Source organism: Erpetoichthys calabaricus, chromosome 11 (genome assembly GCF_900747795.2).
Source record: "Erpetoichthys calabaricus chromosome 11, fErpCal1.3, whole genome shotgun sequence".
In the NCBI taxonomy this organism is placed as follows: domain Eukaryota; kingdom Metazoa; phylum Chordata; class Cladistia; order Polypteriformes; family Polypteridae; genus Erpetoichthys; species Erpetoichthys calabaricus.
In genome coordinates, this window is record NC_041404.2 from 74,286,005 (window position 1) to 74,311,142 (window position 25,138).

Genomic DNA, 25,138 nt, shown 5'->3' on the forward strand with positions numbered 1-25,138 from the left:
TTTATCAGAAGAAACATTACAAGAAGAAAAATTTGGGCAAAAAAGACTAAATACCCTTAATTTTATAACATACTGCTCTACATTAGGGGCGGCACAGTGGCACAGTGGTAGCACTGCTGCCTCGCAGTTAGGAGACCTGGGTTCGCTTCCCGAGTCCTCCCTGCGTGGAGTCATGTCTGCGTGGGTTTCCTCCGGGTGCTCCTGTTTCCTCCCATGGTCCAAAGACATGCAGGTTAGGTGCACTGGCGATTCTAAATTGTGCTTTGTGGGGGGGGGGTGTGTGTGCCCTGCGGTGGGCTGGCACCCTGCCCAGTTTTTGTTTCCTGCCTTGCGCCCTGTGTTGGCTGGGATTGGCTCCAGCAGACCCCCGTGACCCTGTAGTTAGGAAATAGCGGGTTGGATAATGGATAGATAATAATGTTCTACATTATTATGATATTTAAAAAGTGCTAGCCTTCATGATCTCTAGAAATTTGCTTTCAAGATGGAATTTCTGTAGAATGAACTGTATGATAAAACTCAACCTATTTCAATGCATGCTATACCATAAGCCCTGATGCTCGCTTTAAATGGAGAGGAGTGATTTAGACACCAAATTTTTTTATTTTTTTGAGACAGGTTACTCTGATCTGTACCGGCAGTACTACAAATGACAAAATGTCCATTCATTATAGGAAATTCAAGGACAATTGGCTTCTACTTAAATGCTAGACATGTTTTACTTCAGCAAGCAGGTTCCAAATTTTCTAAAGGTAATAGGAAGTGTATGTATGAAAATGGACGATTGCATACCATCTGACTAGAAAAAAAAAGCAATTTTATGTACTATAATATTTACAGAAACTACCAGGCAGTGTAGTGTAGCAGCTAAGGCACAGGATTTCAGAGCACACGGTTACCATTTCAACTCTTAACTCTGCCTCCCTTTGTGACCCTGCAGGAGACACTTAACCTGCCCATGTTTCAACTGTTCATGTAAACATTTGTAATTAACTCTTTTTTTCTACATTACCTTGGATAAAGTGGTGAGACTTTTAACTTAATTTGCACAAAGTCACTTCACTGCTTAATTTTGTAAAAAATGCTTTGTGTTATGACTTTAAAAAACTGACTGCAACTACCATTTAAATGTACTTACTCCTTGGAACTGGACAGACAGTGTCCTGACCACCACCTCATCAGTAATTACAGATTCATCTTCCTGCAACAGAAAACTCATATTTAAAAGATACGAAAAAAAGCATTCATATATTATCTCATAAATACAAAAGAAGAAAACCTTACTGATGAAAAACATGGCAAAATTGTCATTGTAATGATTAAAGTGAAATGAATACAGGATTAGCATTTGCCAAATTATAATTAAATAAACTAGGGGACTCCGCCCCCTGCTCGCTTCGCTCACCCACCCCTGGGTTTGGTTTACCAGATATACAATTTAAAGAGATTATTTTCATGGGAATTGTTACATATGCATTATTTTCACTTTTACTTTAAAACTTTTATAAAAACAATGCTGTACTTGTCCTTTATTTCCGGCCCTGGGCATGGATACATCTTTCTCGCAGGATGTACAACGCTGCTTACTTTGTGAAGGTGGGGGCGGCTGTACGCACGCTAAGGAGAAGCGGTTGTATCATCTGCTGGCTTGTTGCTGCTGGCAAGCTGCGTATTCTGCTTGTCACGCTGCACGTCGATCATTTAAAAGCCTGTACAGCAGCTGTCCTTTTGCCACTTTGCGTCTCTGCCGCTCGCTTTGTGAAATTGGGGGTGGGGTTTGGATGAACGCATGCTAAGGAGAAGCGGTCGGATCAGCTGGCAAGCTGCGTGTTCTGCTTGTCGTTGTTTTAAGAGCTGGGAGTACATGAAGCGTGTCTGCCAAAAGCATTCCAACAACTGCTAGGTTAGATCTCCGTGAACTTGTTTTAAATGTTGTCTCACTGCCTTGTCTTGTGTGACATTAAAGTGTTTCTCGCGGGATGTCAAATTGTCTTCTGAGAAGATCACGTCTCGTCTCCCTAGTCTCCCTTCCAAGATTTTTTTTTAATAATAGAGAGATGTCAAGAGGCAACTGAACTAAAACTTTGTTTATACAGTAATTCCTTGCCATACAGAGGTTAGGGGTGCAGGATTCCCATGAACGCAATAATCTGCAAATACATTTTGGGCCCATGATTACTGTCTATTCTAAGTTTACTGCATACTGCAGTGAAGCGTTGAAACAAAAAGACACCATCAATTGTGATCCTGCAGGCTTGTTATGGCTCAGTGTTAAAACTTGTCCTCTCATCTTTCACCTAGCAGCCCTTACGACAACTGCTGAATCTGCCCAATGACACAGCACTCCAGGGGTTGCTGGGATTTGCAGTCCATTTAAGTAGCAAGCTACAGTGTCATCTATGGTTTTCTGCAAACCTCACAAAATAATTTCCATTTAATTATTGATGACAAACTCAAAAATAGGCAGATCTGCAAATCTTAAACCAGCAAATCGTAAGAGCCAACCTGTACTACCACAGATTTAGTAAAGGAATGCTATAGTTCTTTAAAATCTGCTAGGGTTACCACTACAGTTTCACACAGCACATGTGTGATTTTTAAGAAACTTTGTATAACAGTTTTCCAAATACCTGCCCTGTAAAGAGAATATTGTGTTACTTCTGTCATGAGAAACTATGGTAAGTCTACGGTCTTAAACTTTGAACACTTCTGTTGAACTCTTAGAAACTGCACTAAACACCTGCTACTACAAGTAAAAGAGGTCACAGTTGCAAATACTACCATGGACACTGTTCAGATTACAGCATATAATTTAGACCATGCAAAGTTTTACAAAAGTTAAGGAAGTTAAAAACCAAAATGAGTGGAACAACATTTATACTACTGTACACATTCTTCACACCCAAAATGTTCAATAATAAGCTAGTAATAATATGCCAGTGTTTTGGTAACACTCTTACATAGCAACTACTCCTTCCTAACAGACTGCTAGAAATATGGAACAGTGCACAATTTAACCTCAGTCAAGTAAATTCTTTTGTTAAGAAGGAGTAACATCTGATTGAATATTTTTTAAAAAATTTGCAAAATGTTTCAGAATAGAGCTTTTTATCACATTTGTTATCTGTCTCTTAATCTGTAGTCAGTTAGCAAAAAGCCACCAATGATTCACATTATTTGGAAGATTTATAAACTATGGAACCACAGCTCCAGAAGGCTGGGTTTGAATTCCACTTAGTCACTATCTGTACAGAATCAACATTTTAGCCTTCTACCCATGTAGGGTTGTTTTCTGTGTTTGTGTTCAAAGCAGAGAGGATTTGTCTTCCTACAACCTTAAACTGGACAAAAAAAGTGGTAGGTTGTGTAGGCTAGTTAGATTCTCTAACATGCAATAGGCCAAAATCTGAGCCATTTTAAAAATTTGTCGTTATAATCTAGGTTTTTAAAATATCTCCGACTGTACAGTATAAGCAGTATTGAGCACAGTTCAGTTTTTAGCATTATTGCTATTGCTGATAAAAACTTATGTAAAAACTCTGTAAAGCCCACCCCTTTTGTGGCATGTACACATACTGTACTAACTTGAATGAGAGACAGGAGTTATTTTAAGTTAGTTCATTTTAGCATTTAGCACATGTTATCTTGTCATCATAGTGCCCTGCTGATAAGGCATTTAAGTCATTTTGTTTACAGGAGGGTCACATACTAATTTGACATTCAGCGTTCTTAGGTTTGATTGTGCACATTTGGAATGTTATTTAAAAATTCTTCTGCTTGGTTTGTATTTGCAAATACATAATGTTTCAAGTCACCGGTTTTCAGGATCATATTTTCCAGAACACTTGCTGAGGAGAAAGAAGAAAAACATCGAAATGTGTATTTCAAGCATAAGTACATATTTACATTTTTTACTGTAAAGAGTCCAAATGTTGAAGTTTCTCTGTAGTTTGCCCAGTACTGTTCACATTTTTTCTATAAAAGCAAAAAATAAAAAAACAATCATGCATTGATATAAAAACTGCAACTTAAAATAATAGTCAGGAGCAGCTGAAAACTAAACTGAATTGCTCATAATTTTACCTTTCCAAGCTCTGTTTCTTTGCAAGCCATCAGAATTATCTGTAACAAGAAGACAAATGTCATATTGTCTTATCATGTACAGCATATCAGCGACTGATAATAAATATAGTAAATGCAACAAATAAATGATAAATTATTCCCTCATCTCTTGGTAGTGGCCCTGGCAAGTAACAAGCTAGCTTACCTTTCAGGTCAGAGATGACACACAGCCAAAGTCTCTTTGCAGCACTTGAGAAACTCAAGTCAATGAATAAAACCACACCAAATTTACTGATACAAAAGTCAATTACCTGCAATATAGCAGATGTAAACCTAGGGTTGAAGGTCTAAAAATTGTAATCCTTTTTTTAGACTAAGAAAACCAAACAATGCTTTATAGAACTTGGCCCCATTAAAAGTAACAGTAAGAGGTATAAGCTTTCATTGCTGACACTAGTCCGAAAATACTTCTTATGATTAAGTAACCACAAAGACACACTGTTGCTATAATGATTATTTGAAGCATATGCAAAGACCACACTGACAGAAGACGCATGAGCAAATGTCTTGAGTCCGGAAAGCATGTTCTGATTAGCCTAACAAAACACTTTCAACAAAAGACATAGAAAAAGTGAAAAACTAGCAAAACATATCTCTTGAGATTTACTTTGCAGGGAGGTGCAAATTAAATCATACATTGAATAGTTATTGAAAACTAAACTCAAAACTGTTTTTCTTTGATTAGTTGAACTCTAGATAAAAATGCCATACACGATATCAGTAAACAGATTAACAAATATGTAAAAGCAATAGGAACTGCAGTCAATGAGTTACACTTGTATATCTATAAATGATCAGAGGAGTGTAGAATTCATTGGCTTAAAATGAAGTGCAACTTCATCAATGGTGCATTTGCATAGCACAACAAAGAGGTTTTAACAAACAACTGTCCAGAAGCTCTTCTGTTCTCAATCTTGATTCCATATCAAAAGTTTGGTCCCTCTCCAAGCAGATCCTCCGCAGTTATAAGTAAACATGCCTCTGTGTGGGCTTTTTGCATAATTTCACTTATTTGACTGGAAAGGCAAATGTGAGCAATCTAGTTCCTCATTTGTTGCATCACTATACATTGTGACATTATTACCTTCACTTTGTACTGCCAAACCATTCTCCAGAAATCTTCCACTGTATGGTTAAGGGGCCCCTGAGTGGCAATGTAAAATTTGCCATTAATTGCACCCTTTAAAAAAAAAAAAAACAAGTATAAATCACAAATAAAAATTAATAATACAGGCTTTTATCTAACACTGTTCTAGTATGTATGATTATTTTAATGGAACTTTTACCACAACACATAGTATCACAAGAAAATATTGTATTTTTTAGTATTTGAATAAGAATGTCAGAAATGTGTCTGCTTAGGATTCTGTCATTTCTAGCTTGATGTTTTGGTACATAATTATATACTTTATAACTATAAATAAGAATTAAAAATAAGATATAATTCTAAATAAGAGAAAGTTTGTGTTCTTTTCACTATAAATACTTTACCTAGGCTGCACTCTTTTTCATTCTCTCTCCAATTACAAGTAGGGCTCAACCAATAATATCGAGTACTGATATATAGTGAGGGGCTGATATTTGGCCTCTACATATTGTGGTATTGCAGATCTGCGGCTCAAAAAGAGTGGACATTTTTAATAAATAAACAATGAACACGCTCGCGCTGGAGAGTGCGAGCAATCTGCCGAAAACGCCAGGGCATTCAGCAGTCCACACATTGCCTTGCTGGCTCAAGCGGGCAATCTGACTGCCTGTTATCAGCCTGAGCAGTAATCAGGTGATCGCATCTGCAACCGCTCCTTCAGCTTATAAAGGAGAGTGTAAGGAGGAAAAAGTGAAAAATGAGAAACGGAAGAAAAAAAAAGAATGGAGGTTAGAGGACAGAGAGAAAGGCAGGAGCAGTGGTGATCCGGAGCTTAGGAGAGAAGCAGCGTACAGCCAATGCTCAAGAGGATCACTCCAGCTGAGCAGCCAGAAGCAGGAGTGATCATTACGCTCAGGAGGATCATCTTGCCAGGTGGAGCCTGTGATTGGCAGCGGTGGGAGGATAGCACGCTTTGGACTGGCAGTGGTGAGCGTGGAGAGCAGGGTCCAGTGGCTCTCAGTGGAACACCGTGGATCGGGTGGTGGGGACACGGGTCAAGATTGATAAGTGTCTGTGCATGTTGGTAGACGTCTCTCCATGCTGCGAGATCCTAGAAGAATAAGCCGGAGAGACAGTTTTAAAAAGGAAGCACCGGGGATTAGAATTTTAAAGAAGACTCCTGCATTGTTTTAAGTGTTTTTATTGGATTCTTTATTGAGTTTAACCTCCAGTGCCTCTTTGATGATTTTATTCATTACTAGGGGGATCACCCTGCTCACTTTGCTCGCCAACCCCTCTGGCCTGTGCTATGTGCCAGCCACTTCGTGCCTCTGCCACTCACGTTGTGAAGAGGGGGCTGAACGCACCCCAAGGAGACGTGATCAATCCCCCAAAACCCCCTCTTAAACGGTGATACAATGGGAAACAAATACATTTTTTTTTTTTTACCTCTTTGCTCGATCAGCTGCTGGCTTGCTACTGCTGCTGCTGTGCCGCGTGATCTGCATCTCACACAGCGCTTTGAACATTTAAAAGCTTGTACAGCAGGTGTCCTACTTTTTTTTGCGTTTTATTTCCGGCCCCAGCGTGGTTAAATCTTTTGTGAGTTCTTGGTATTTTTTAGTTTATAATTTAAAAAACAGAATAAGAATCTGAAAATCTAACACCACCTCATTAAATTTCAATAAATTCTGAAAAGAATGATACCAAACATATATATGTAGGTTTTAAAATAAGCCCGATTTAAAGCGTGACAAAAAGTCATTGCACTTTTAGGCTTAGGATTTTATATTAATATTATATCTATATATAGATATATCTATGTATCTATCTATCTATATATATATATATATATATATATATATATTATATATATATATATATATATATATATATATATATATCTCTAGAGAGAAAGAGAGAGAGAGAGAGAGAGAGAGAGAGAGAGAGAGAGAGAGAGAGAGAGAGAGAGAGAGAGAGAGAGAGAGAGAGAGAGAGAGTAGATTTATTTAGTAACTATTTTTTTGAGCACTGCATTTTGGACACCAATTGGTTTTTGATTTGTTTTAATAAAAGCACTACTACTTTTCACCATCCCCTTGCTTGGTATCTGTTGTCCTCATCAGCTCAGCTCATCCAGTTACGTTATCGACAGTGTTGGGTTTAACAGGCTCCAATTATCGAAGAGGGGCACTGTCATACATATGCATTGGAATCAGCTGAACCGGTGTGGATGTTATGATGCTGAAACTCGTCCAAGCAAAGCAGGTTTATTAGGTTATTTTTCTGGTGTAAAACACTTCAATTTAAAAACCCACTCAATTTGATGGATATGCACAATGGCAGTAACGAATTGAGTAGTAACATTGTACATGCTAAACAATTTAATATGCTTCAAAACACTAAACTTCTCTCTCATTTATCATTCCCAAGACTGACAATAAGACAAAATTTTACAGAGAATAGATACAGTAATTTGTTTTTTTCATATTACATCTGAAGTTCACAATCTTCTTGAAAAATGCTGTACACCAAGTTTTTCTACATTTCCCCATTGTCTTCACCCCTGTCAAAATGCCAGCTGCACAAGTGTGCACATGGTTTTCACACTGGAACTGCAACTGTCTTTGATTCAAATGTCAGGCATTTGTCCAGTAAAATAATGCAGAGGTTTCACTTTCAAATGGCACATGTGCCTCTGTATTTCACATGCTTGATCGAGCACTTGCTCTGTGAGAGTCTACAGATAAGCATTATAAATAATGCTAGATAAGCCTAAGGCAGGCACCTGGTTGTACAGTAATAATTTATATTAAATAGTCTAAATCATACAAAGATATATGCAGATAGACACATTTTAATTTAATAAAATTGCATTAATGCATGCATTTCTCAGGATATCTATGTGAGCATTGATTCATTTATTTATTCATTTGTCCCCTAAAAATTTCTTACCTTACACAATCATCAAATGATAGGGCATAATATAACAACTTTGTTGTGTGTGAAATTTATTCTTCATATTTATGTCAACATGGACTATATTAGTATCTTTATAAGCATCAATTTAACAATTAGACACTCATGCTCATAGCACTTTCAGTGTGTACTTTGAAAAGAATGACAAACATCAGCGACATTTGTGCTTTCTGGTAACAAAAACGGTCATTTAATGTGTTTAAGTGCATGATATCACATGAACAAGTTTTAAGTTTACATTTAATCTTTTTCTATTAATTCAGATATTTTCTAGGAAAACCTAATATTTAAATATGCCAGCAATGTTGGTATAATATGCATCAGTAATCATCATCTTTGCTGTCCTTTTATCAGTATCATTATTGAGCTAAATAAAAAATCATGTTTTTATGGTTTATTTTCCTTATACTCCAATACAAGAAGAAACTCACCAAAAGACCAGGATGTGCCCCTTCTCTTTAGTATGCTTCATCAAACTGAGTTACTGTAATATGTCAGAACCTTCATAATTCATCTTAATCCAAAATTATGGACAGTGTGTCAAAGCCTCTCACAGCAGTACTGGGCATAAGGCAGAAAACTGCCCTGGACAGGGTTCCTGTTCATTACAGGGCCCATTTACACACACATTTGTATTGATACAGGACCTAAATGAAGTATAACCAAAGAACCTTGTACAAAATAATCACATGAAAGCAAGGACAAACAAACTGCACATGGGCAATGGCTAGGTGCTGCATTCAAACACAGGACATTTAATCTATAAAACAGCAGTGTGTCCCACTGCACTATTGTGGGGCCCTGTGATATTAAGTCCAAACATATTGTAATGTTATTATTTAAGTTATACATTAGAACACTCACTCTGCTGTATATGTCCACTACTGAACAGATCTATTTTTGCCTATAGAATTTTGGAAAAGGTCCCCTTATTTTTGCTTAGATTAAAACACACTCCTTTCACACTTGGGACCCCTTAGCAATGTTGAATCAGAGGATGAGAGGCCAACAGATACTAAAATAAGAACTAGAGTATTAGGTTGTTGATACCTCTTATACAGTATCAATATGAATACTAAAAAAATGGAAGAAAAACTGGGTCATGGCAGGGGAGGAAGGTTGGCCAATGTCTGACATGTACCTAAGATACATTATGCACTGCAGTGAAAATGAAAACATGGAGCTTTGGTGTTTCCTGTGTAAACATTGCATCTAAACTTTCTTTACAGAAATTAACAACTGTATACCTTAATCATTTTTAAGAAGAAGTATATGAAAATAACTGCAAATTTCTTGTTATAGCGAGAACATGCCTTTTATTTAATAGACAAGACACTTTGCTCGTATTATTCCTGGGTAATTCCACGTAAACAAGCACCATGTTGAGCCTGGGCCCAGGAAGAGCATCTTCTCACTGCTTGCTATTGACCAGTCGAATTATAACCATATCTACCATGTATTGTGCTCCCAATATTGCAAAAATAACTTTTGTACCTTGATGAAGTTGGCATTGATATAGTCTGAGCAGCCTTTATCAGACAGCAGGGAGAGGCTGACACGTGTTTGGTCATCTAAAAGCATAAGAAGAATATAAGAAAGAACACATACATTACTGTACAGAATATCCATTTAAAGTAATTGTGTTAGCACATGGATTATTTAGTGTACACTACTTAAAGCAGCAACACTATACACTGTAAGCAAGGTAATTTTGCATCTTGTAGCTCTTAGTGCACCCTGACTAAATGATTAGTTTGAATCTGGCATACTTTTCCTCCCCTTCTTGCAACACTGGGCCATATAACCAAGAACAGTTATTTTTGCTGCCAACAAGAGAAGCTGTGATCTAAAATGTACATGCCAAGATTATGTCACAGTGTTGCAGTCTCACAGAACCAGAATCCTGTGTTGAAATCCTATACCCAGGTTATTGTCTATTTGGATTTTCCACATTCTTCCTGTGTATGTGCAAGTTTTTCCTCTGGGTACTTCAATTTCACTCCTTCATATTGAAAGACTTGGGTTAGATAAATAGGACAGTTCTGAAATTTGTTCCATCTGCATGAGATGGACCTGTAAAGCACTGGTTCCCTTCAATGGTTGATTCCAACCTAGTGATGGATGCTGCTCGTATAGGCTCTGACTCTGAAATGAAATCAGTAAGTTTAAATAGTTTAGTAATATTAAAGTACATATGAAAAGGACTTTCCAGTTTTCTTTCCCCATGATTTATAAGATACAACAGTGGCATACATGAGCACTGTTTACACTGTTCTTTACCCCCATTGCATTGCGACAGCCAATGAGATTAAAATGCATTAAAGTGAAACTCTGACTTTTTCAAGTAGAGTGGATTAACTGCAGGATAAAATCACCCATTCATTTTCTGAAGTTTCTTTATACGTCTGGAGGGTAGACTAGCCTCCTGTAACCATATAATTTATAAAATCCAGAAAAAGAGCCATTCCTGGATAAGATGCCTGTCTTGAACACTTTCAAACCCTTTCAAATGGAAACATGAAATGTATCCAGTCAATGAAAGGGGACAAAAAACAGACTAATTAGAGAAAATGCAGTGTGAACACAGTGAGAACATGCAAACTGCACATACTGTGATCAGGGCTTGAATTGAACCAGGTCCCCAAAGTTGTCAGGCAGTAGTCCTAGCCATTGGGCCAATTGTATGTATCTGGCTTTTAAAGCAGCAACATGACAATGTGTATTTCCTCTGGTAACCCCATAGTATTAGCTAAGGTCTTGGCTATCAAGGTACTCCATTTCATTTTACCTTTTACTTTTAACAATTACATAGGGATTTACAGTATGCATTCAAATCTTTATATTACAAATATATTACTTTTTAAACCACTGCGAAGAAGTAGTAACCGGTAAATAAGTTTAAAAACAAAACAGTCTTTTCAAATATAACATCCTTTGCTTCACCTCAGTATTGGTAAGACAAATAAAATGTTGGTGGATTTCCATGGCTACAAGTTCCATGGCCAATTTGTCTTCTGTTACTATTAAAATAGAGGTTATTCTGGTGGTGAGAACAACCTACAAACACCTGGAGTAGACTTCCAACAATGAATTGTGCACAAAAGATCTGAATTGCTCTGTTTTTTAAGGAGACTTCAGCTCATTTGGAACATGCAGGCCCCTGCTACAGATGTTATACCATTCTGTTATAGCAGGTGCAATCTATCCAGCAGACTGCCCGGGAATTGCATTACAAGCAAACACAATAAATCAATAAGAAGGCAGTATTGGAGTCAGTTTGGGCTCAGTAGAAGGAAAGTTTAAGAAAAGGTAAGGTAAGGTAATTTTCTAATTCTCTAAAGTAGTAGTCAGGTTCAGTGGTGGGGGCCCACTGTTGCTACAGGTTTTTCTTCTATCCACCAACTTGTGCTTTTAATTGGACTCCTACCTTACCTACCTACCTTAATTAAGCAAGCTGTTATCTCCCAGCTTTTATGTTTAAGTGTCAATCTAGAAATATACAAAACTGTGTTTGCTATCTTTTACTTGAATGTAGCAAGCATTTGTGTAATTTAATTGGTATAATTTAGTGTTTTTTATCTTGGCATTTACACTTTTTTTCTTCTTCATCCTCCTCATCATTTTTTGTTCTAATTTTCCGTGCATTTTGGTTATTTGTTATCATTTACTTATTTAATAAGCATACTAGTAGGTATGACACTGAATTAGGTGCACTTTTTCAGTATTCAGTTTGCCTCCAAATTAATTATCTTCTGTATTTCTTTCTCATTTTATACATACACTAGCAAAATACCCGTGCTTCGCAGCGGCAAAGTACTGCTTTAAAATTTTTATTAAGTAGAAAAGTAAACCTTTTTAAACTGAGGGAAAATATACCAATAATTATTTGTTAAGGATGTCTTTGTATACCACGTTGTCAGTTTGGCCCTCAGCTTAGAGTTCATTTTAAGATTCTTTTATTTGTTTTTAAGTCCTTAAATGGGCTTGCTCCGCCCTACCTCGCTGAGATGCTACATATGCACTCTCCTTCCCGCTCACTCAGATCAGCTGGTCAGCTGCTTCTGGATGTGCCTAGGACTCAGCGAAAGCTCAGGGGGGATAGGGCTTTTTCCGTTGTGGCTCCAAGGCTCTGGAATTCACTGCCGATCCACATTAGACAGGCCTCCTCACTGCCCATTTTTAAGTCTGCTCTTAAGACTTACCTTTTTGGTTTGGTGTTTGATCCTGTGTGAGCAGTTGATTTTACTCTGTTTTAACTCTGTTTAGTTGTGTTTACTATGTTTTAATTAGTTTCATTTATTGTATTTTATTTACTTATTTATTATTTTGTTTTTGATTAAAATTTATTTTAGCCTATGTTCAGCACTTTGGTCAGCGGCTGTTGTATGTAAAGTGATTTATAAATAAAGTTGACTTGACTTGACTCCTGTTGTAATATGACCAAGCTGTGCGCTGAGCTTACTCTTGAGCATGCAACGTATAGTTGGCCACGTGAAAAGCAAATCAATGGCAACCATTTGTAGGGTCTGTCCTTGAGACTTATTAATTGTCATTGCGAAGCACAGCCTTACTGGAAATTGGAGGCATTTGAATTGAAATGGGTTTCATCGATAACTTTGCATCCAGCTTTTGAGAGTTGAAACATTCATAAACATGAAAGTGTCCACTACTCAAATCGTCACCTGTGAATCTATGATGTTTAAGAGGCATTGGCGGTTGTCCAAAGGTGTAAAATATTTGGCCATTTCGGTACACTTGAAAGCGACAACCAAACAATTCAGCGGCAGCCATCAACTCACATGCAGAACCATAGGTGAAGGGCTTAAGCATTTCACTCTTATAGTGCTCCTGTGTAGTATAATTATCTCCTATACCGTCATCAGTCCACACCTTGAACCTATCCCAGTCATTCAATACATAAGACACAATGTTCCTCCAGATATCAAGAGTGAGCCTGATATGGCCGTGCAATATATAACACAGAGAATGGAAAAGGCAGTCGCCATCTCCGGGCATGGAAACCATTCGGTAAGTGACAGTTCTTTGATCGATGGTGATCACCTCGATAGACATGGGTACCTGAACAATGTAAACTAAGTCTAAAATACCTACATAATAACTATAATCGTAATAAACGAACAATAAAACAGCGGAAAAGCCATGGATTAAATAAAAAGGCTGCAGTTATCAGCAGGGAGACATGAATACCGTGGCGAAGCAAGGAAGGGAATGAAGAGACCGGAGTGACGAACGGCCTTATATAGGCAGGCAGCCAACTACGTGGGAGGCGTGGGGATGGGGGACCCAATGCCGCCTCACACGCCGACTGAGCTGCAGGCTATGGACGTATATATGTACGTAAGTAGGATTCAGTTAGCGTTGGGAACCCGCGTACCAAATTTCTTGAAGATGGGCCCATAAGTAACAAATGCCCAGTCCCGCTTCTTCATTCCACACCACATGTAAAGGGGCCCTTTTCTTTGTCATATCTTTCAAGGGTGCTGCCCTGTCAGAAAACCGAGGTACAAACCGGTGGTAGTAGCTCACTAATCCTAAGAAGGCTTGTACCTGTTTCTTGACTATTGTATGGGGCCATTCCAGGATGTCTTTAACTTTAGAACAGTGTGGCTTCACCAGCCCTCCTCCTACTAGGTAGCCCAAATATCTGGCTTCGTTCATCCCAAAGTAACACTTCCGAGGATTGATACGTAGCCCGACTTTCGCTAGCGTCAGGAGGACTGCGTAGACCTGCACTACATGTTCCTTACAGGTGCCAGAAAAGATGACCACATCATCAAGGCAGGCAGCACAATAGGACTGGTGGGGCCTTAGCACGTCTACCAGACATTGGAAAGTCGCCGGTGCCCCGTGCAGCCCAAATGGGAGTATTGCCAGTGTCTGCTAGGGATGCTAAATGCAGTTTTCACTTTTGCAGATGCTGTTAAGGGAATTTGCCAATACCCTTTCATCATGTCAAGAGTAATCAAGTAACGGGTTGTCCCTTGTCTCTCGAGGAGCTCATCCATTCGGGGCACAGGATAGGCGTCAAACTTGGAGACCTGGTTAAGACATCTAAAGTCGTTGCAGAATCTCCACGACCCGTTTAGCTTGGATACGAGGATGATAGGACTGGACCAGGGGCTATGGCTCTCCTCAATGATGTCCATGTCCAACATTCATCGAACCTCTAGCTCCACCTCAGTACGTTTCTCCTCGGGAGGCGATAGGGCCGTTCCCTGACAACCACCCCTGGGTCCATCACCATGTCGTGCTGAATCAGCGAGATCCAGCCTGGTGCTTCGCTGACCACTTCTGGGATGGACAAGATTGCTCTTTCAAGCTCCTGTCGCTGGTGGAACAACAAATCTGTACCAAGGTTAAGCGTGTTTTTTTTCTGAGAAAAGGGAGTGGGTGGGGCCAGGAGGATTGTCCATAATGAACACCATGTTCATGTCCTTCCATGGCTTCAATAAATTAATATGATAGACCCTGTCTCACCAAATAGTCGACAACCCCCTTTCTCTCTTTAACCTCGTAAGGCCCTTGCCAATGGGCCAACAATTTGGAGTAGAAAGTGGGCACAAGCACCATTACGCAATCCCCCGGGTGGAATTCGCGTAGGGAGGAGTTCCGATTGTAATTCCAGACCTGCGCTGCTTGAGCCCTGGACATGTGTTCTTTAAGTAGAGGTCGGATTTTATCCAATCTATCACATAACTGCGCAATATATTCTAAAAGATCGGTGGAGGGAAATGCCTCCCCTTCCCAGCCTTCTTTTAGTACATCCAATATGCCCCGGGGTTGGCATCCATATAGCAACTCAAAAGGGGAAAAACCCATGGCGGCTTGGGGCACCTCCCGGTAGGTGAAAAGTACTAGGTCCCAGTTTCTACTGTCCGTGCGGACTACCTTGCGGAGTATCTGTTTGAGTGTTTGATTGAACCTTTCCACGAGGCCATCCATCTGTGGATAATAGATGGATAGACGGACGCCCTAAGATGCTTAATCCGGAGCAACTTGGCAACCTCCCTGAACGTATCTGATGTGAAGGGTGTACCCTGGTCCATGAGGACTTCTTTGGGTATGCCCACTCGGAGGGAAAAAAGCCCTACTAGTTCCCGTGCGATATTTTTCGTATTAGCAGCTTGCAGGGGAACCGCTTCGGGGTATCGAGTCGCATAGTCAACAATGACTAAAATGTACTTGTGACCACGCACCGAAGGCTCTAGGGGTCTAACTAGATCGACGACGATCCTCTCAAAGGGAATATCTATAAGGGGAATCAGGATCAGAGGAGTGCAGTCCCTCCAGGGTATCTGGCACAGCTGACAGACTGGGCAGGACTGACAGAAACGCTGGACCTCCTCATTAACCCTGGGCCAGGAAAACCGGAGTTTAATTCTCTCCAGGGTTTTTTCAGCCCCAAGATGGGCGCCTAAGAGGTGGGCGTGAGCTAGTTTGCAAACGTCCCGCCGGTAGGTCCGCGGTACTAACAGCAACTTCCGCACCTCACCTTCGTGCTCCGCAACTCGATATACCAGCTCGTTATCCAAAACAAAGTAGGGTCCACGTGGTGTGGAAGCTATTGACGATATGTCGTCTGCGGACACGATAGCATTCCGGGCAAACTTCAGGGAATCATTGTTCCACTGCTCTCGTTTAAATGATGCCGGCGTAGACCGGAACTGATAGTCTATGCTGGGGAGTACGTCAGGAAACCAGTCCGTGGGAGCACCCGCCCTGCTCCGGATCCCCACCCGGTTGCACTTCTGGGTCGAGGTCCGACACCAAAGAGGGCTCCCCCGGCCCGTCCACGTCATCATTAGTTGCCAAGGGGCATGGTGTGGGAGCAGCTGGGAAGGCCCCTTGACCCTCCATAGTCAGAAGGAGAAGGAGAAGTCCAATATGCCCCGGGGTTGAGTTTTTGTCCTGTGGGACTCTGGAGGCAACTGATAGGTACTGGCCGGCCAAGCGGAATGCGGCTTTGGTGGTTGCTGAGGCAAAAACTCGGGCGTGGGAGGAGTTTGGGGAGGCCATGGAGAACGACTTTCGGACGGCTTCGAGGAGATTCTGGTCCACCGTCCGGCGTCTCAGGAGGGGGAAGCAGTGCAGTGTCAACACTGTATATGGTGGGGATGGTGCGCTGCTGACCTCGACTCGGGACGTTGTGGGTCGGTGGGGGGAGTACTTCGAAGACCTCCTCAATCCCACTAACATGCCTTCCAATGAGGAAGCAGAGCCTAGGGACTCGGAGGTGGGCTCCCCCATCTCTGGGACTGAGGTCACCGAGGTGGTCAAAAAACTCCTTGGTGGCAGGGCCCTGGGGGTGGATGAGATACGCCTGGAGTTCCTCAAGGCTCTGGATGTTGTAGGACTGTCCTGGTTGACACGCCTCTGCAACATCGCATGGACATCAGGGACAGTGCCTCTGGATTGGCAGACTGGGGTGGTGGTCCCCCTCTTTAAGAAGGGGGACCGGAGGATGTGTTCCAACTACAGAGGGATCACACTCCTCAGCCTCCCTGGAAAAGTCTATTCAGGGGTCCTGGAGAGGAGGGTCCATCGGATAGTCGAACCTCAGATTCAGGAGGAACAGTGTGGTTTTCGTCCTGGTCGTGGAACATTGGACCAGCTCTACACCCTTAGCAGGGTCTTGGAGGGTGCATGGAAGTTTGCCCAACCAGTCTACATGTGTTTTGTGGACTTGGAAAAGGCGTTCAAATGTGTCCCTCGGGGAATCCTGTGGGGCGTACTCCGAGAGTATGGGGTACCGGACCCCCTGATAAGGGCTGTTCGGTCCCTGTACGATCGGGGTCAGAGCTTGGTCCGCATTGCCCGGCAGTAAGTTGAACCCATTTCCAGTGAGAGTTGGACTCCGCCAGGGCTGCCCTTTGTCACCGATTCTGTTCATAACTTTTATGGACAGAATTTCTAGGCGCAGCCAGGGCGTTGAGGGGGTCCGGTTTGGTGGACTCAGGATTGGGTCACTGCTTTTTGCAGATGATGTTGTCCTGTTTGCTTCATCAGGCCGTGATCTTCAGCTCTCTCTAGATCGGTTCGCAGCTGAGTGTGAAGCGGCTGGGATGGGAATCAGGACCTCCAAATCCAAGACCATGGTCCTCAGCCGAAAAAGGGTGGAATGCCCTCTCAGGGTTGGGAGCGAGATCCTGCCCCAAGTGGAGGAGTTCAAGTATCTCGGGATCTTGTTCACGAGTGAGAGAAGAATAGAGAGGGAGATCGACAGGCGGATCAGTGTGGCATCCGCAGTCATGCGGACTCGGCATCGGTCTGTCGTGGTGAAAAAGGAGCTGAGCCGCAAGGCAAAGCTCTCAATTTACCAGTGGATCTATGTTCCTACCCTCACCTATGGTCATGAGCTATGGGTAGTGACCGAAAGAACGAGATCGTGAATACAAGCGGCTGAAATGAGTTTCCTCCGTAGGGTGTCTGGGCTCTCCCTTAAAGGTAGGGTGAGAAGCTCAGTCATCCGGGAGGGGCTCAGAGTAGCGCCGCTGCTCCTCCACATCGAGAGGAGTCAGATGAGGTGGCTCGGGCATCTGATCAGGATGCCTCCAGGACGCCTCCCTGGTGAGGTGTTCCGGGCACGTCTAACCGGGAGGAGGCCCCGGGGAAGACCCAGGACATGCTGGAGGGACTATGTCTCTCGGCTGGCCTGGGAACGTCTTGGGATTCTCCCAGAAGAGCTAGAAGAAGTGGCCGGGGAGAGGGAAGTCTGGGCATCTCTGCTCAAGCTGCTGCCCCCGCGACCTGATCTCGGATAAGCGGAAGAGGATGAATGGATGGATGGATGGCTCAGATTTAAGGTCATTACTTAAATTTAAACTTTTTAAGCTCCTTTGAGTTGATTCTACATTAATTTTGTTATTCAGTCTGCATTTACTTCATGATTTATGTATTAATTTTATAATTACATGTTTTAATGTTAGATGTGATTAATTACACACATTTATGTGATTAATTAGTTATATTTTTTTTTTAATTGATTCCCTGTCCTGTTGTGTACTGTAGTGGCCACTCCTGCTCCCCAAGCACTAAACATAGATAAGCTCAGCCATAAGTATAAAATAAACAAGAGAACTTTTTTATTGGTGAGAAACTCTTTCCCATGTAAGAGTTTTCCACAACACAGCCACGAACACAAATCAAGCACCCGGTAATGCTTTTCTTCTCTTCTTTGCCTTTCTTCTCTCTCTCTGTCAATACCCGGGTGTGCTTCCAGTGATATGAAGCTGCAGCTCAGAAGCATTTCCAGGTGAAGTTGGAGCCCTTCACTTTCATCAGTTGGCTCACTTTGTATCTCATTATTACTATTTTTCCTTAGCCAGTAGCCAATTAAATGATTAGTAGCAAAACAACTAAAATTAAGGCAAAACATGTCTGTTTCATTAGCAGCAGTTAATTGATTATTAAATAAGGCAGTGTTGTGATTGAAAACTCTAATCCTGTAGGACTGCAAGTAACAAAAGTAAAATCAAAATACAAATACTTCTAAACTTCTTATAAATGTAAATATCACCCAACCGAAGCTTTTTTCTGAATGCACACCATTAAAAGAAAAAAGCAAGATAATTCAACAATGAAATCAATTAGAGGTATTATGACACTGGTTGGAACAAAAACCTGTAGCAACAGGTGGCCCACAGTACTGAAATGGAGATTAAGTTGGAAACAAAGTTTTTCCACTTTGCAGTGAATTTTTGCTTTCCTCTCTTTCACATGATTCGTGGTGATTTTTTTGTAATTTCCTTGGGGATATATATGAACTGCTCTACTGACATTTCTGAACTATTCTGCAATCTCCGTGACACAACAAATTAGAATTTACATGAGGCAAATTTTCTAAACATAACTTTACATTAAAGGTATTGTGACAGCAAAGAATGTCTTAACTATACAGTACATATGGTAGAACATAATTCAAAAGGCACAAGTAAATAGGTTCTATAAAGTGCCAAAGCAATGGAAGGAAAACAGTGGCAGTCAACATGTGTCAAAACATAATCTGAAAAAGGGCTCCACCACTACAGAACCAAATATCATATAAGGTGGCTGACACTTACATGGCAAGATGTCTTTGTACCGGTTCTTCTTAACATTCCCCTTGATGCCTCCTATTTCTGCGGTAAGTTCTTTGTTATGTTTCAGTGCCAAAGTCTGGGAACGAATTGTCTTTAAAAAAAAAAAAAAAAAAATTGAAATTCAATATACTAATAAATTCCAAAAACTTCCAATAAATGTGGATCCTGTATGAACAAAGAAATAACTAGAATTGTGGTTTCTTTTTTCCCTTTTCATCTACTTTGAGATAACTTTTTTCTATTACTAACAAGAGAGAAAAACAGTGTGTTCTTTTCCCATAATGTCTGAGTAAAGAAGAAATTTTCTGGGACAAAACCAAAAAGAGTAGTTAGAAAAATAATCCAAGATTTGTAACCGGAAGAATTAAACTGTAGTGAACAAAAAGCAAAACATGAGTCAATAATCTAAGGAAGAGGCTCAAACATGTAAAGTGTTTGTTAGTAGCAAGAAAAGAACCTCAGATTGAGCATAACCCTAGAGCTATGTGATGCCATCTTAAATTGTGTGAGGAACACAGCCTCAACAAGCTGCTCAACACAAATAATGTGATGGCACTTGGGATGACAACTGTAAACAATATACTGTACTCACGTTAAAATGATACAAAAAGACAATGATTGTGAAAAGTAAACGGGATACTTTGTTAATATTCCAAATTGTAAATGCCTATACAATTAATGGGAATTAAGATATTTCAGCAAATAGTCAACTATTTCACCACCTAAGTTTTAGCTGATTTACTATTAAACGTATGGAGTTATTCCTTATACAAAAGTATGTGCTAACCATTTATAAGATTCACTGCATTTACTGCTTTCTGGCATTTTTATTTTTTGTTTCTTTCTGCTCCTAGTAATTTTTAGGTACATTTTTCAGCATAGTACACTACATAATCATGTTATTTACATTATAACATGAAAATAATCTATAAGCAGCATCTTAAAAATGCAAGGACATCCCATGTAAATGCTCCACTGACTCTAGAGTTCGTGAAAACTTTTAATGCCAATTTATAGGTTTTCAAACTTTATGGCACACCTTCAATCTGCCTTGACAACACAACTAACTCCAGAAAAACAGCAATGACCAACAATATGTAGATAAACAGCACTTTTTATTTGGTAGTTTTGTTTTGTATATTTTTGAAAATGTCTTCAATCAAGAGCCATATTAAAAGTAAACTGTCTTTAGGATGCTACATGAAATCCACATATATAACAAGCAAAAGTACAACGCAAAAAATACAATAAACTAATTTTTGTATTTATGGAATGCATTTAACATGAGATATTACAACCACTTATTTTTAGATTGTAGTGAATTAGAATTAGTAGGACTGTGCCAACTGACACTTATGAGTAAAATAGATGAAAGTTTTACCCAGAAACATTAAAAGCACAATATTTGGATATTATTCCATTACAGAGTCAAGAAATATTGTGTTTCTGCATTTTACTTTTTCAAATTCCTTTATCAACTGCCAACCTTTTAACTTATGTTTTGTAAATGTACTGTCAATTGCTTTAAACAGCAATTCTTTCTATCACATATACTTACAAAGTTACTACTATTTTAAATTGGACACAGACTTTATGGACACCCTGTATATATACACAGGTGCATCTCAATAAATTAGAATATCATCGAAAAGTTAATTTATTTCAGTAATTCAATTCAAAAAGTGAAACTCATATATAGATTCATTACACACTGAGTGATATATTTCAAGCGTTTATTTCATTTCCTTTTGCCGTTTATAACTTATAGCTAATGAAAACTCAAAATTCAGTATCTCAGAATATTACATACTGTAAGACTAATAAAAACAAATGATTTTTAATACAGAAATGTTGGCCTACTGAAAAGTATGTCCATGTACACACTCAATACTTGGTCAGGGCTCCTTTTACATTAATTACTGCATCCATGCAGCGTGGCATGGAGGTGATCAGCCTGTGACACTGCTGAGGTGTTATGGAAGCCCAGGATGCTTTGATAGTGGCCTTCAGCTCGTCTGCATTGTTGGGTCTGGTGTCTCATCTTCCTCTTGACAATACCCCACAGATTCTCTGTGGGGTTTAGGTCAGGCGAGTTTGCTGGCCAGTCAAGCACAGTGATACCATGGTCATTAAACCAGGTATTGGTACTTCTGGCAGTGTGTGCAGGTGCCAAGTCCTGCTGAAAAATGAAATCAGCACCTCCATAAAGCTTGTCAGCAGAGGAAAGCATGAAGTGCTCTAAAATTTCCTGGTAGATGGCTGTGCTGTGTTTGGACTTGATAAAACACAGTGGACCAAAACTAGCAGATGACATGGCTCCCCAAATCATCACGGCCTGTGGAAATTTCACACTGGACCTCAAGCAACTTGGATCCTGTGCCTCTCCCACTCTTCCTCCAGACTCTGGGACCTTGGTTTCCAAATGAAATGCAGTGAGAAGCAAAATGACACATTTAATTGGCTAACTAGAAAGATTGCAATATGCAAGCTTTCAAAGCAACTCATCTTGCCTGAAGAAGGAGCCTGAGTTGCTTCGAAAGCTTGCATATTGTAATCTTTCTAGTTAGCCAATTAAATGTGTCATTTTGCTTGACTTCTCACCACATTCATAATGGCTAACACGGTACAACACCCTAGTACTACAAATGAAATGCAAAATTGACTTTCATCTGGAAAGAGGACTTTGGACCACTGAGCAACAGTCCAGTCCGTTTTCTCCTTATCCCAGGTAAGACGCTTCTGACGATGTCTCTGGTTCAGGAGTGGCTTGACACAAGGAATGCGACAGTTGTAGCCCATGTTCCAGATACGCCTGTGTATGGTGGCTCTTGAAGCACTGACTCCAGCTGCAGTCTACTCCTTGTGAATCTCCCCCGAATTCTTGAATGGGCTGTGCTTCACAATCCTTTCAAGGCTATGGTTATCCTTGTTATCTTTTTCCGGATTTCTGTGGTGGCGATCTACGCCACCACCACCTAATCAAAGCACCGTGATGTCCTTACATTGACGGATTAAAGGCCAGAAGTACACATGACCATCATCATCAAATTCTTCCATGAGAATCCTGAATACAACGAGGACTGATTGAGGTCATTTATGTTAGGGAGAATGCCTAGAAGGGGCTGGGCGGTCTCGTGGCCTGGAACCCCTGCAGATTTTATTTTTTTTCTCCAGCCGTCTGGAGTTTTTTTTTTGTTTTTTCTGTCCTCCCTGGCCATCGGACCTTACTTTTATTCTATGTTAATTAGTGTTCCCTAATTTTAATTATTTATTTTGTCTTTTTTCTCTTTCTTTGTCATGTAAAGCACTTTGAGCTACATTGTTTGTATGAAAATGTGCTATATAAATAAATGTTGTTGTTGTTGCTTGTGCACCTTTTTCTGCCACAATTTTTCCTTCCACTCAACTTTCTATTAATATGCTTGGATACAACACTCTGTGAACAGCCATCTTCTTTAGCAATGACCTTTTGTGGCTTACCCTCCTTGTGAAGGGTGTCAGTGACTGTCTTCTGGACAACTGTCAAGTCAGTAGTCTTTCCCATGATTGTGTGGCCTACTAAATCAGACTGAGAGACCATTTAAAGGCTCGGGACACCTTTGCAGGTGTTTTGGGCTAATTAGCTGAGTGGTGTGTGACCACCATGAGTCTACAATATTGAACTTTTTCACAGTATTTTAATTTTCTGAGATACTGAATTTTGGGTTTTCCTTAGCTATAAGCCATAATCGGCAAAATGAAAAGAAATAAATGCTTGAAATATATCACTCTATGTTTAATGAATCTATATATTAGTTTCACTTTTTGAATTACATTACTGAAATAAATTAATTTTTTGATGATATTCTAATTTATTGAGATGCACCTGTATATATATATATATATATATATATATATATATATATATATATATATATATATATATATATATATATATATACACACACACACACACACACACACACAGAGATCATCATCTGCATCTGAATTCCCTGAGGTACTGCAATTTATAGATGTGGAAAAAGGTTTTTGATAGTGATGAATAGGAAAATGTATTATTCATCCTTATAAAAGATTAGGTTTGGGCCTTAAATAGCATCTGTTCCTTTATTTCCTGATGATATAAAATTAACATTCTTGTGTTTTTGTCTCTTAAATTTGGAAAGCGAAATTCTTTAAGTATGCCCTTTTAAACCTCGTATTTGTAAAAATGTCTATTGTTAATTATTTTAGCTATAAGCTGAACTGCATATATTGAATACTTATTACTACATCATCTGCTCATCTTTTATACCTCATAGCTGCAGCTGGAGTTGAAATTGGCATTTTATTATAAAACACAAAATAATCAGATCACAAAACCGTCTAGCAATTAATGAATGAATAAAGACACTGATGTTTTCCACTAAGCATTTCCAAAACAGAAAAAAGTAAGTTAGCTTGTACCTCCATTACATCAAAAACAGTTTTTAAAAAAGTGTTTGTTTTGTGGAACAAACTTGCAAAATATCTATACAATTATGTGGACTTTTAAATTGATGTTTAGAACAACTAAAAAGTATTATTGCTTCTAATATTGATTAGTAACTGCATACAGCAAGAACAGAGAAACCTACATTGGAACTGTTGTGTATACAAGTCTGCTTGATCATTTATACTCGGCTTTCACAGAATTATTACAATGATAACCCTATTTTATTAAAATCTTAATGCACTTTATGTAAAATATTATTTAAATTTACCTAATTTAAAAGGTTTTTAATTACCTAACCAACAATACACAGTTAATACTATCTCAGTAACTAAGACCTTAGTTACTGAAGTATACAGTACAATTGAAAGCTGCCTGCCTTTAATGATTACAGTGTGTTCTTGTCATATTATAAAAGGTGTACTTTCTCTGTTCTTTTCACTAGAACTTTGTTAATACCTTAACACCATTATTCAGTAATGATTATGGTCTAAAAGATACATATTTTAAAGGGTCTTTATTTTCCTTTGAAAACAAAGTTATCAGCACCGGGCTTAGGATAAACTATTGTTGTACTCTTAAATGACAGCTATTATTAATGAGGCAAGTTTAGTAGACATTCTCTTGTAAAATTCTGATGGAAAACTATGTGGACCTATGGCTTTCTCACTTTGTAAAGAACTTATAGCATCCTTAATTTCAATAAGCCTCAGTGGTTTTTTTCAATTGCTGTACAAGCAGTGTGCTGTCTTGCGGTAATTCTAATTTATCAAGAAAGATATTAACATGAACTACTTCATTACACTCTGAAATGTAGAGAGACTATCTATGAAACAATGTGAAGCCTTAAATATACAGTAGAAGAGCATCAGATTGGGAGTTTTTATACCTAGCACAAGAACACTAGGGTACACCCCACGGGCATATGTATTAGCATATGGATATATAATCAGATCATCTAACAATAAGGCAGAGATTAGAACTGGTATATATTAGTACTTGCAGAATAAAAATAAAATACTAGCAGATACAGATTTATACTTGTAACAAGGTCATTTCATCCAGATGAAATTCATTATGGAAACTAATATTTACAATTATTTACTTACTTTGATGACATTGGTCTTTCCGAGGCTCAATTGCTTTTGTAGATACCCTATAATAACTTTTGGCAAATATGTGATTAATGACAAAGATTTAATATCAATCCATTTTTCTTATTGATAAACACTTCAGTACACTTTATTATCTTTTCTTATTGACATCTTTTTAGTCACACTTACTTTTTACTCAAAACAGCACAATTACACTTTGAAAAGAAGGGCACTACTGGGATTAATATGAAAATAAGGCAACCTGTAGAGGCTAAAACAGTATCAC

The 25,138-nt window shown here is 39.4% G+C and overlaps 1 protein-coding gene across 1 annotated transcript in view; it reads right to left on the reverse strand.

Moving 5' to 3' along the window:
• The window catches only part of ptpn18 (protein tyrosine phosphatase non-receptor type 18), a 174,490-nt gene that overhangs the window by 104,198 nt on the left and 45,154 nt on the right, over positions 1 to 25,138 (reverse strand). The window contains exons 2-7 of the mRNA XM_051933588.1: positions 19,270 to 19,378; positions 9,683 to 9,759; positions 5,207 to 5,302; positions 4,084 to 4,122; positions 3,907 to 3,975; positions 1,139 to 1,201 (exon numbers count right to left, since the gene is read on the reverse strand). Of these exons, the coding sequence (XP_051789548.1) occupies positions 1,139 to 1,201; positions 3,907 to 3,975; positions 4,084 to 4,122; positions 5,207 to 5,302; positions 9,683 to 9,759; positions 19,270 to 19,378 (453 nt within the window). The remainder of the gene's footprint in view (positions 1 to 1,138; positions 1,202 to 3,906; positions 3,976 to 4,083; positions 4,123 to 5,206; positions 5,303 to 9,682; positions 9,760 to 19,269; positions 19,379 to 25,138) is intronic.